Raw genomic sequence first — 14,144 nt, 5'->3', positions numbered from 1 at the left:
CAAACAGGATCGGATAGCAGCAGGTGTCAGCGGACATGTCTCTGCTGACATCCGCTGCCCCATAGGGGTGCATGGAGCATCCGATCAGGTCCGCCTGAAAAACTGACAGGCGGATCGGATCGCCCGTGTGAAAGGACCCTAAATCCACTTTCGTGGGGGAAAAAAAAAAATAGCAAGTAAAGAAAAAATAATATAGCATATATATACAATTGCGACACAAGTCATATTGTAATTGAATGTTAATAAAAATAACCTTTCCTTTTCAATCTGCAGCCGCTGTAATTTTCTGAAAATGCAATGCAATATGGCTACCTGGAGCTGTTCTGTACACAAAATGTGTACTGACCACACCCCAGAAACATAATTTCCTGCTTGTGTGATTGGCTCACCAATTTTCCCAGACGTCTGCCTAAGATACAAGTCAGATTTCAGGCATCCCCTGCAACAAAAATGTCATTTTTGATTAAATACTCCCAATAGAAAAATATCTAAAGAAATGCAGGCCCAGCAGATTTCCTCATTGGAGCTCTGCAGCTGCACAGCTGATTGATAATTATAAAACCACTCCCATTAGACCCACTCAGCACAGAGGCACAAACAGTGATTTGTTCAGAATAACAAGAGGTAGGAATCTGCAAAGGTGGTTATAATCTTTGCAATGTACATAGATCACCCAGAGGGGAATTTTTTTTTCTCAACAAAAGTGGAGTTACGCTTTAAAGAAAAAAAGAAAAAAAAATACACTGGAAGCTGATTGGTTTCTATGCAGAACTGCACCAGATTTTGCACTCTCCAGTTTTAGTAAATTATTCTCTAGGTGTTTATTTTTATACATGTTTTTACATCTAAATAGGAGATAACACCCAAAAGTCTGCTTATTACTCAGCTCAGCCCCATTGCTCACCTGCAGGACAATATTTCTTCAGGGCTGCAGAAAACAATTAGAAGACCCAAAATGGTTTATTCAAAGCATATCTGTTGTTGGCACAGAGACTGCCATCTGATCCTGCAGCTGCTTTGCAAGACCCTCAGATGCCACATAGTTCTCAAGCTGTGATCCGATTCACCTCTACAAGCCTACAATTCTGGGTAGAGGGGATGCACCAGCATGCTCACGCCACCCTCAACTCCTATGATACAATGCCTGGTGCTTTAGAAACACATGGTTACCCTGTTCTAGCAGTGTAAACTGCCAAGGCCTATGCAAAGGCTGATTTTTAAAAAACTTGATATTAACTTCTGGGGCTTGCAGACCGGGCTTTGTGCAGGAGAATTTAAGGTATAATCCAGCAACGAAAGAATATTGGGTATCAGTAAAGTGATTGTAAAGTCTTGTTTTTTTTTTTTTTTTTTTTTTTTAAATAACAAACATGTCATACTTACCTTCTCTTTTGCACAGAGCATCCCAGATCCTCCTCTTCTCGAGTCCCTCTTACGTGCTTCTGGTCCCTCCCTCCTGTTGAGTGTCCCTACAACAAGCAGCTTGCTATGGGGGTAGCCGAGCCAAGTCACAGCTCCCTGTGTCCATTTAGACATGGAGCCGTGACTTGGCCCTGCCCCCTCTCTCTCCTGATTGGCTGACTGACTTTGATTGACAGCAGCAGGAGCCAATCGTGCCGTGCTGCATCTTAGCCATTGAGGAGGGGAGTCCCGGGCAGCTGAGACACTCCTGCAACATCACTGGATAGAGATGGGCTCAGGAAAGTATTAGGGGGGCTGCTGCACACAAAAGGTGTTTTTATCTTAATGCATAGAATGCATCAAGATAAAAAAAACACCTTCTGCCTTTACAATCCCTTTAACTGGGACTAACATGGCTGAATCTATAAACATAAGAAAACAAACACTGCAAAAGTGTGAATCTTTATTTTTTACCCACACAAGACAGGACAGACACAGTAGATGAATTGACATATCAATCCTACGTACCTTCTTCAGATCTAAGATCTCATCATACATGTCCTCCTTCTCCTTAAAGTCTGGTGTTCCAGGGATGTAACCTGTTGTTTAAAAAAAAAAAAAAAAATCATATTAGACATTTAGGACGTAGAACATACAGATATTTAGGGTTTTAATCTACCCAATAGTTTTGATTAGATGTCATTGAGCTTAACTACCCAACTCAATAGCTTCTGTAACAGTGAGATCCCCTTTCCCATGTTTCCATATACAGCCATCTTATTTTGTCATTTTGGGGGTATCCTAAGCAGGATTTACACACAAAGATTTTTATTTCACTAAACAGCACGGATGGACATATTTCCTGCTGCGCCTATTGTATTTCAAAAGCCAGCGCTGCTAGCTGTCAGAACACCTGAACAGTGTCTGCACCTGACTGGATGGCCAACAATTTTCCTCTCAGTTCTTTCGACTTTTTCATTTGGAGGATGCCGGGCAAAAAGGTGCAGACCGAGCCACACAGGGACCAAATCTGTGGCTGAACAAAAGAAAAATTCACAGGTTTTCTCCATCCACACTAAACAGCATGGATGGAGACATTTCCAGTACCAGCTATTGATAAAGAGATTCAGGCTAAGAAACAAAGAAAATATAATAGAGACATCCTAGATTATAAAAACAACAAAATATATAAATGGCAAGAGAGCATTACTGAAGAACAAATGGAAATCACTACACCGACTCCATTGACAGGATCAAGAGAAACCAGTCCTGACGAAGAAGACGATGATGATCTAGAAGAAGACCCCGAAACACCTACTCCTAGGACCCCAAGGGCATTCACATTTCGACCTATGAGAGAAAATTTAGATTATACTCCAAGAAGGAATGAAGAGAAACTTGATTACACCCCCAGAAGGAGCAGAGGTAATTTTGAACAAATTACCCCTCGGGAGATCAGATACAGAAGACCACCATTCCAAAACTTCGGACCTCCCAGATATTCGGTTAATACCTTCAATAGATTCTCACCCCTGAGAGAGAGCAGAACACAAGCTACAAGAATTCATGATAACTACCAAGGTTTCAGAGACCAGGGTGTTTTTTTTCAGGGGAGGAGCCGTGGACGACCCCCCAGACAAATAGGCTGGCACAATCCACCACGGAGACAAGGGTGGAGAGGCCCACAAGACAGCCAAAGAACAGGGGGTTATACCCAACAACAAAGAATGCCCCAGTACAGAGGATGGAGGAATCCCAATCCGTACAACCAGGACTTTGGGAGGCCGAACGCATGGAACAGCCATTGGGAAGAAGGAGGAGGACCAGAGGCAAACGAGGTGGCCGGAAGAAAACGAAGAAGGGAGTACTAGGTTCTGGAATTTTTAATCTAAGTGACGTCAATTTTACTCAAGAGGAACTATGAATTTTAGATCTGGGTCTCAAGTTTGCCCCTACCAAGAACTTGGACAAATTTGAGGCCTACATTGACGTACAAAAGTTTTTAAGGAAATTAAACATTAAAAAAATTTTTAAACTGAAAGGCGAACAGAGAATGACCTCAAAACACGTTTTTAAACACACTAACTTAAGAAATCGATCAGTTTTTAACCCTAAAGTTCCAAATAATGAATGCGTACAAGCTTTCAAAAAGATGGTAGAGCATGATATTAAACAACTAAAGATCTACAATAACAAAAACGACAAAATCTGGGAGAACATCAAAACTATTGAAGAGAAGAAAAACGTAGTGATACGCCCAGCAGACAAAGGAGGCGGCCTAGTTATTTTAAAGACACAGGATTATGAGGAGGAAATTAATAACCTTTTAACAGTACCCGATACATACAAGAAATTAAAGAAGAACCCTACAAAGGAATATCGGAAAAAATTAGAAAAATATATCAAAAAGGGAGAAGACCTGGGTATATTAACCGAGAAAGAAGCAGCATACCCACTCCCCAGATCTACAAAACTTCCGGTAATATATTACCTCCCAAAAATACACAAAAAAGATTGGATAAGCCACCAGGCCACCCCATAATCAGCGGGATTGACTCCCTTTACTCTAGACTAGGTGAAGACCTAGATAATTTCCTTCAGCCCCTAGTAAGTAAAGGGAAGTCATACCTCAAAGATACCACACAACTTATTAAGGAATTACAAGACCTCAAGATAGAAAGCAACTGGTACCTCGCCACCATAGACGCTAACTCACTGTACACAAGTATAAGACAAGAGGATGGTCTAGAAGCCATAAGTAGAGCGCTATTTGCCAATACTGACCTCAAACAGGCCCAGATACAATACATATTGTAAGGGTTAAAATTAGCCATGTCCCACAACTACTTCTGGCACAACAAATCCTACTATGTACAGACGAAAGGAGTTGCTATGGGGGCTCGTTATGTCCCCAGCGTGGCTAACGTTTTTATGGACATGTTAGAAGAGGAGTTGATATATCAGAAAAAACACCCACATCTTCGCTTTTACCATCGCTATATCGATGATATTATTTTAATGTGGGATGGGACGCAGGAAATGTTGGACACCTTTTTAAACGATCTTAATAAAAACCAATTTGGCATCAAATTCACAGGCACATATGATAGAGAAAAAAAATCGATTTTTTAGACCTATAGATTTTAAAAGAAGGCGACCATTTATACACCAAAACCTTTTTTAAACCTACAGACAAAAATGGCTATATTCCAACATCCAGCTGAGAAATTAACTAAACGTTTTGTGGAAAAAGGTTATGACAGAAGCACCTTAGAAAAAACCAAGAACCAAGTCAAAAACATGCCGAGGAATGACCTATTGATCACCAAAAACAAGAATGAAAATAACAGCTTCGACAGTGCTTTTATAACGGGTGTTAACAATCAATACGGATCAATAGAGAAAATTTTTAAAAAATACTGGCCAATTTTAAAGTCTGATAGAATTTTATCTCGGATTTTACCAAATAAACCCTGTTTTATTTACCGCAAAGCTCCCTCACTAAGAAATAAGCTAGTACATAATGTTGTGGACCCCCCAAGACAGGTAAAGATTTTCCCCGGATATGAAGGGTTTCATCAGATGTCGGAAGTGTATAGGCTGCAAAAACAACCCGACACAAACCAAAAAGGTCACCCAGTTCAGATCCTTCGCCAACAGAAAGTCTTTCCAAATTAGGAAACTTATCACCTGCCACACGACTCACGTCAGATACGTGATTGAATGCCCTTGTGGGCTACAATACGTGGGCAGGACCACCAGACCTTTGTCCGTCCGCATCAGGGAGCACATTAGCAATATCAAAGTAGGCTTTCCAAAACATAGCCTATCCAGGCACTTTCGAGATGTCCATCATAAAAACCCAAAGGGCCTCGTTTTTTATGGTAAAGATACCATCAACGCACATTGGAGGGGGGAGAACAAGACTAGAAAGATCTCACAAAACTAAACTAAGTGGATCTACCAATTGGGAGCATTGCAGCCCGGGGGCATGAATCGTGATATAGATTTAAACTGCTTCATCTCCAACCACTAGATCCATGCCCCACCCCTTGGTCTTTTTCTTTTTTCCCCCCTTCCTTCCTGTTATTATCTTGGTTTTTTCTTCTCTTTTTTATTTTATTTTAAGATATTTTAAAACAATTTTAATATATCTGAACAAAATTTTTTTTTACCTGAGTGAACCATGGATAAATTAGGTTATACCTAAATATGGAAACATTCTTTATCAATATAGACCTATTAGTTCACATTATACACTCTCACCCATGCCATTATGTAGGTTTGGTTTTTGCTTTTTTCTCATGATTTACCATGTTAAATTTACCATACTTATTAGACACTATTTTTAGATTTTACACTGTAATATTTATGTGCATTGTTTATGCGAATTTATTGGTTTCTATATGTTATTTAATAATGTTTGTAAGCAGTTTGGTAGAGTGGGACATTTTTTGTGTGGGACCTGGACCACCAGATTACAGGACCGAACAAAATTGACACTAATAATATGCCCACTTAAATAACATATTTCTCTACATTATATAGTAGACACATAACACATATTATAATTTTTTCGCACAGACGCATGTTTTTAAATGCACTTTTACGCAGATTTTTATACATAGTGTCCATATTTATAGACTTTGATATGTATATATATATATATATATATATATATATATATATATATATATATATATATATATATATTTAAAAGTATTTTAATATGCATTTTTTATAAAATCATTTTTAGTCAACGTAGTTTTTAATTATAAAATAAAACAAATTTTTTTCATTACGCCACATTTCACTTATGCCTGTGAGTAACTAACTTATTGTTCTCAATTTGAGGTCATTTTCAATTTAACACTGCTCCCAGAGCGAATTGATTACTTTTCACCCCCATGAGGATAACACTCTGTTTAAATACCATCTTTGTATATATTTTTCAGTTTAATGTCAGTCTCGACGAAACTATCTCTTTTAATCATTAAATATTAAATATAATTTATTTTGACTCACACCGCAACAGCTCTCAAACACACTGTCTATCATCATTTTTTATTTTCTATACACTTATCGGGACGTGCAAGTAGTTGTCCATTTTGCCCAGTAACAAACCATACTCCCTTTGCCTTTCCTCCAATTGGATGAGGGCATGGTGTTTTCTATTCACCACAAATACATCGGGACATAGTGTACATGATTGTTCTGCCCGGTTACTGCTTATTCAATTTCCCCTCTGATTCCAATTGGTTGAATGGTCTGGTCACCTGGCAACCAGCCTATACAAATAGGCAGCGGAGACGATGCTATCCACGCACCTGATGACGTCAGCTCTGACGAAACGCGTCGTGCGCGATAACGTCATTTCCGCCCCACTGCAACGCAGATCCGGTCGCTGAAGCGCACAGCGTCCCGGAAGCGGCCGCCAGCGAGGGACTCGCGGCCCCTACTGCTTTAGATGCCCGCTTTTACTGAACTAATGTGAGTACCTGCTTTTTAAATATTTGGAATAAAGTTTATCTTAAACGGTACATCACTATATCGGCATATTCTTCTTTACATATCATCATCAACCTCATTTGAAAAGGAGATCCTATTCCCTGGCATAACAGGGGGACATCCCCCTTCCCCCTCCCTCAGGAGCCTCACAGACCACGCTGCAATAAGGCTTGCTACCCCTGTAGGGGTACATACCTCCGGTGAGTGCGGGAGCAATTGGAGGGGTGCACTTGTGTGTCTCACTCACCATTCACATCACCCCTAAAGATTTTTGAAGCACCTGAATGTCACCGAAATTGCCGCTGTTCACCGATTATTGAATATATATATATATATATTTCTTTTCCACATCACTGAATCACCCAGCAAGGGAAAGACTGTTGATTTGCTGTTTTTGCTGTTTTTGGGACTATTATCTCACTGCATGAGTATTATCATTTGCCACATTTATTGTTATATTTATTTACCATTAGTATAGATGTGACTTTATAATTTTATTGCACGGTTTACCTATTTATACCGGTGAAAACACACACCATATTAAGTGTGCTGCCACACACTTACATTTTTTATACACACTCTTTTTTATTGGAACAATTATTTTTTTATTTATCATTTGCACTGGAACACTTTACCACACTCCAACAGGAGAATATTTTTCAGCATTTTTTGATACAGTTTTTACACAGTGTTTTCAAATAACACTATAGCACTTTAAACTGGAATATTTTTTACTTCTTTAGCACTTTATATTAGGCAGCGCCACTTTACCTCACCTCACCCACACAGTACCAGCTATTGTATTTAACAGCTGAATACCCAAACAGTGACCGCATCTGAAATGAAGCAGTCATTGTTCAAATGAATATTTTCCAGTCAACTCAGGAGATTGGTAAAATAATATTGGTCGAGCCGGATGGTGTCACATGGCCACTCACAGCTCAAGAGAGGAACCGTTTCTGCCACAGCAGCAAATTCAAACTTTGCTTCCCGGTTCCCCTCTCCCAGGACAGAATGGGGGGAGTAAAATAAAAAAAGGATTGGTCACTAACGGCAGCACATGCTATTTAAGATATTCCTATCCCTATGAACCTTGTTGCATACTCAAGATTTTAGAATTACCGTTGCTGGAGGAGCGGGAATATTTAGGCTTCTTCATCCCGAGAGCTTCTTTGAGATACTCCGGCGTACTGCTGCCGGGATTCACCCAAGCCTGCTCGATATCTGAGTCTGATTTCAGGGGCTGAGTCAGGCCTGTGTGGAGGAAGTATAAGATCACAAGGAAGCAACAGCAATGGCTGCACAGACACAAAACACTGCTGTATATAAAACTACACCAACGTTTCCAAATCATGTGGATCTCATAGATCCTGGGTTATGGCAATTTTGCAACTTACTTTCAGGTAGGCCTGGGAGAAAACCTTGTATTCACTTTTCTTTTAAATAAACTTTATTAGAGTTTACATCCAGTATACAGAGTCAACAGAGATAGACAAGAAATAAAGCATTAAAAAAAGCATACAGTCCTGCATACATTACACCGCCATTTGGATTTACTTTTCTATTGTAGTCAATTTGGTGCAGTTTAAATCAATATAAACCTTCAACTGTTTTAATATTATATATATATATATATATATATATATATATATATATATATATATATATATATATACACACACACTCAGACACACAAAATATATTATATATATATATATATATATATATATATATATATATATATATATATACACACACACACACATACAGATATATACACACACACATACATATTATATATATATATATATATATATATATATATATATATATATATATACACACACACACACACATACACACACACATACACACACACACATACACACACACACACATACACAGTATCTCACAAAAGTGAGTACACCCCTCACATTTTTGTAAAAATATTTTATTATATCTTTTCATGTGACAACATGAAAAAACAAGAAATGACACTTTGCTACAATGTAATGGGCCATACACACTATAAGATTTTCTGAAGACTTTTTCCTTTAGACTTACCAAAACCATATAATATGAGGTCAAACCTAAACACTTTCAATTTGTATGCAATCGGGCAGTCCCTTGCACTACATAGAAAAGGTAAATCTGAAGGAAATCTACCAACAAAAGTTGGATAGTGTGTATCCAGCTTAAAGCTTGTATAAGGCCCTGTTCACACCTGAGCATTTTTCAGCCCATAAAACGCTCATCTGTGAAAATCCCAAACGCCCAACAATCAAAATCCCATTCATTTCAATGGCCCCTGTTCACATCTGAGCGTTTTGTCCCCTGAAGCAAAATGCCTGTAGCTCAAAAAAGTACAGGAGCTTATTTTTGGGCTGATCTAGAGCTGTTCTGGTCCCATAGGAATGCATTAATACGCCGTTATTGGCGTTTCACAGACGTTTTTCAAACACACAGGTGGTCTCCACCCCTTTTAACATCTTTGAGGGCAACCAGAATGCTGATGTGCCCCCCAATGAAGCTATCAGTCCGTCCCCGCATGCCAGGGTGCTAGGTGTAATCCTGCACTCTGAACTCTCCTTTCGGCCCCACATCCAATCACTGTACAAATCTTGCCACCTCAACCTCCGCAACATCTCCAAAATACGCCCCTTTCTAACTAATGACACCACAAAGCTTCTAATTCACTCCCTGGTTATTTCTTGCCTGGACTACTGCAACATCCTCCTCATTGGATTACCTTTACATAGGCCGGTGATGGTGAACCTTGGCACCCCAGATGTTTTGGAACTACATTTCCCATGATGCTCTACTACATTGCAGAGTGCATGAGCATCATGGGAAATGTAGTTCCAAAACACCTGGAGTGCCAAGGTTCACCATCACTGACATAGGCCATACCCCCCCCCCCCTTTAGTTCATCATGAATGCTGCTGCCAGACTCATCCACCTCACCAAGTGTTCATTGTCTGCTACTCCTCTCTGTCAATCCTTCCGCTGGCTTTAGCTCACCCAATGAATTACATGCAAAATACTAACAACTACAAAGCCATCCACAACTTGGCCCCAAGCTTCATCACTAACCTTGCCCCAAAATACCAAGACCCCCTGCTCTCTAGCTCCCCTGTCACCTCCTCCTAGGATTGCCTCTAGGGCTTCTCGGCCTCTCCCATCCTCTGGAACTCCTTACCCCAGTCTGTTAGACTCTCCTACTCTGTCTACGTGATCCCTGAAAACCCCTCTCTTTAGAGCAGTAAATCATGCCTCCCCCTAATAACTGAACTTATATTTTCTCCATCAGCTCATCCCCCGCAGTTATTACTTTTTGTACCACCTGACCCTCCCTCTTTGATTGTAAGCTCTAACGAGCAGAGCCCTCTGATTCCTCCTGTATAGAACTGTATTGTAACTGTACTGTCTGCCCTCATGTTGTAAAGCTCTGGAGCAACCTGCTGGCGCTATATAAATCCTGTATTTTAATAATAATAATAATAATTATTGGTTTTGGGTTGGAGGCTTTAAACCAAAATGAATATTAAAAACCAAGGTAAAAATAAGATTGAATACTTACTTCTGCCTTGCTTAAGTGATGCCAACCACAGCGTTCTTGGCACCTTGGCCATTGGGTTCTCGGTGTGCATCTGACCCGTCCCCTTTAAGGACCTCCATACTTGTGCCTTTTTTGGGTGCAGCTTGGCGCTGGAGAGATAGGGGGAGCCTAAAAAACAAACAAAAATCTGTAACAGACATCTCCAAAACATGATATTCGCATATATTATCAAACTTGGCCTGTTACTTCTATATCACTAACACCAACAGGGCTAGGATAGAATCTGCAGGGGCTTTTTCTGACTAATTTCCAGTCTTGTAAGTTGCATGACCAAACTTTTCTCATGTTATTCAAAAAAAATGAACCCACTGATTTTTATGTTAAAGTGGTTGTAAACCTCAGACATGAAATATGAACAAAGCATATCCCTCTATAATGTGTACTCAATCCAGAGCATGTAGTGTAATTTCTGTCTGCCGTCTCATTCCTCTGCTAAAAGCATGAGTCACTTTTGACAAATTTTCCTGACACCAAGAGAAAAATGGTGACAGGGAAGGGATCTCCAGCTGATTGACAGCCTCAGCTCTGTTCCTGTGTGCTGTGTGAAGGAGGGTGTGTCCCTTCCCTCCAATCAGCTGTCAGAGCTCTTCTCACTGATGTAACTTCAGCTCTCCGCACCCTGCTTCTTAGAGCTGAGAGACCTTGTGTAAGATTGAATGGATGTAGGGAAAAGACGACTATAGATAAACAAGTACAACTTATGTAGAAGGATTTGTTTGGTCTCAGAGTATTACCTGAGGCTGGGTATATGTAAGGGTTTACAACCACTTTAATATGATTTTGTATAAATTAACTGCTTGTGAGTGGTGGAAGCATTGCAAGATCATTTCTGATCAGCTGTGGAATGGTCACAAAAATATTTGAACCAGCAGAAATGTTTACATTAATGCATCAATCTGCATTTTATCAAATCGGTTTCCTCTGGAATCCACACATTTTAATACTAATTTATAGCCTATTTAAACCATAAACAAAATTGCTGGCTGGATCACTTTCACTTGATAGCTGGAAACTGGCTGAACAAATCTGCTCCAGCCGTGAGCTTTTCAACCCATTGTCTTGTTTATAGACGTACCTTAGTAGACATGGATAAACACGGCTTTCTCTCTACATCTCCATTATACAAGGGTTGGGGCACTTGCTGGAAATGTGTTTAGCTTGAAAAAAAAAAAATGAAAACCAGCGCAGCTACCACATATAAGGCTAGATTCACACTATTGTGAATTGGATGCAAGTCTCCCCGCATTCAATTGGCATGTCAGAAACCTGTGAGCGGCTCTCAATGGAGCCAGTTTACACAGGCTTGGGACAGTTGCGGAGCAAATTGCACAGGAGTCCTGTGTGTCTTCTGGTCCGAATTCAGCCAAAAATTCTGATCGAAATCAGACCGGAAACGGTGAAGAGTTACACACCAGACCCCTGCTGTGAGCCACTCAGCATGGAGGTGTGAACCCAGTCTAAAGTGGTTGTAAATGCTGAAGGTCTTTTTTACCCTAATACATTCTCTGCATTAGGGAAGAGACCTTCAATGCTCAGCTCCCCCACTTATACTTACCTGAGCCTAATCTCGATCCAGCGATGTGCACAAGAGCAGCGGCTCTTTCCCTTCTCATTGGCTCCTGGTGGTGTAAATACAGCTAGGGAGGGGGGAAGCAGGGGGCAGGGCCGAGCCGCACTCTGTGTGTCAATGGACAAACAGACAGGTCAGCAGCTAGCGTGCCCGAGTGCCCCCATAGCAATTAGCCTTCCATGGGGGCACTTGGAAGAGGGGAGGAGCCAAGGGCACTGGCGGAGGACCCCAAAAGAGGAGCTGCTCTGTGCAAAGCCATTGCCGTCAGATCATTGGCAATAGAGTAATGGCACTTCTCCACTGCAAGTATCGGCTCGGCTCTACTCGGCCCTGCTTGGCCCGGTTTGCTTTTCCACTGCTGATACCGCATGGTACGGTGTTGGAACGGCTCGGTACGGTACGGTATGGTTTGCTTTTCCACTAAAGTAGTACTAAAGTTAAGTGGGTGGGATAACAACGATTCTCTGCCCAATCAGTGGCTAGTAGTGACTGCATGCAAAGGATTGTGGGATATGGTACCGGGTATGGTACCTCTTGGAACCACAATCGAGGTTGTACTGTTTTTGAGAGCCGTACCGTTCGGTTCCATGCAGTGGAAAAGCGCAGCCGTACCGTACCGAGCCGTTCCTACACCGTACCATGCGGTACCATGCAGTGGAAAAGCACAAAAGCGAGCCGAACCGTTCGGTTCCATGCAGTGGAAAAGCGCCATTAGATACCTGGTCTACTTTCTGGGTTCCATCTGTTTGGCTGCTAAAATAACTGGGCCGCAATGCCGTCGCCTGCACGTGGAAGTCACATCATCATGGCACAGATCAGGTGCCATAAATGTACACTAAGCTGCGGATGTGCGGCTCATTTTACATTACAGCTGATAGCCAAAGGGAAGCATTTATGACATAGGGGACTGATCGGGTCTCTTCTGTTGTAAAACCCTACCCGTCAGCAATTTTTTAAATTTGAGTTTACCCACTTTAATACAGCGCACTTTCACCCCCTCCTGCCCAGGCCATTTTTCATCTTTCAGTACTGTCGCACTTTGAATGACAATTGCTCAGTCATACAACGCTGTACCCAAATTACATTTTTATCATCTTTTTTTTTTTTTTTTTTTGAGAGCTTTCTTTTGGTGTTATTTAATTTCACTGGGTTTTTTATTTTTGCTAAACAAACAAAAAATGACCGTAAATTTTGAAATTTTGATTTTTGCTGGTGAGGCTGCACTGATGGGCTGATGGGACTGATGAAGCTGCACTGATTAGTATGGATCAGATTGCACTTATTATCAGGACACTGGTGATCACTGCCCTGATAATCAGTGTAAACCAGTGTTTCTCAACCTTTTTTCAGTCAAGGCACCCTTTAACATTCTGCACAATCTTGAGGCAACCCATTCTGAAATGTAAGAAAATAAACGAATATTTTTTTTATAACGCAGCAACATCCATACATCAAGGACATCCAGCCTAAGAGATGAATTATTCCTCCAAGGCATATACATCATTGCACCACACTGGTACTGACTAGTATTTCAATCTTTCTCTCCCTCATTCGGCTATTGTGACCCCAGTGCTGATGTAGAGGGGCAAACAAGGATGCTGTGTAGGCGCATGACATCCTCCTTATCAACTGATGATGTCATTGGTTGATAGGATGCAGGTGAAGGTTGGCGCACGATGAAAACCAGAGACTTTGTGGAACTAAAAGGCACGCTTCATCCACACGCTGGCTTGTATACAATCTTTGGGCAAATTTTAGGCATTTTTCCAAAGCACCACTGAAGAAACCTGAAGGCACCCTGGTTGAGAAAGGCTGGTGTAAACAGTGTGCTGACAGCCTTGCCGGTTATCGGCACTCCTTTCCTTACACTGGCATGGTGCGTAGGGAAAGGACTGCCAATACCCGTCAAGTCTGTTTACATGTGATCAGCTGTGACTGGACACAGCTGATCACATGGTAAAGGGCTGCTGTGATTGGCCCTTTACCTCGATCTGTGATCAGCTGTGTCAAAAGCACACATCGGTCACAGAGCAAGCCCAATGCACG

General features: G+C 41.0%; 1 protein-coding gene across 1 annotated transcript in view; it reads right to left on the bottom strand.

The window, feature by feature from the left end:
• Nucleotides 1–14,144, bottom strand: part of IQCE (IQ motif containing E) — a 114,228-nt gene that overhangs the window by 81,783 nt on the left and 18,301 nt on the right. Inside the window, exons 5-7 of the mRNA XM_082260643.1 lie at nt 10,490–10,636; nt 8,032–8,163; nt 1,930–2,000 (exon numbers count right to left, since the gene is read on the bottom strand). Of these exons, the coding sequence (XP_082116769.1) occupies nt 1,930–2,000; nt 8,032–8,163; nt 10,490–10,636 (350 nt within the window). The remainder of the gene's footprint in view (nt 1–1,929; nt 2,001–8,031; nt 8,164–10,489; nt 10,637–14,144) is intronic.

The sequence above is a fragment of the Pelophylax lessonae genome (genome assembly GCF_965119305.1).
Source record: "Pelophylax lessonae genome assembly, chromosome: 6".
Classification (NCBI taxonomy): Eukaryota; Metazoa; Chordata; class Amphibia; order Anura; family Ranidae; genus Pelophylax; species Pelophylax lessonae.
This window is presented reverse-complemented; position numbering and strand designations above follow the sequence as displayed.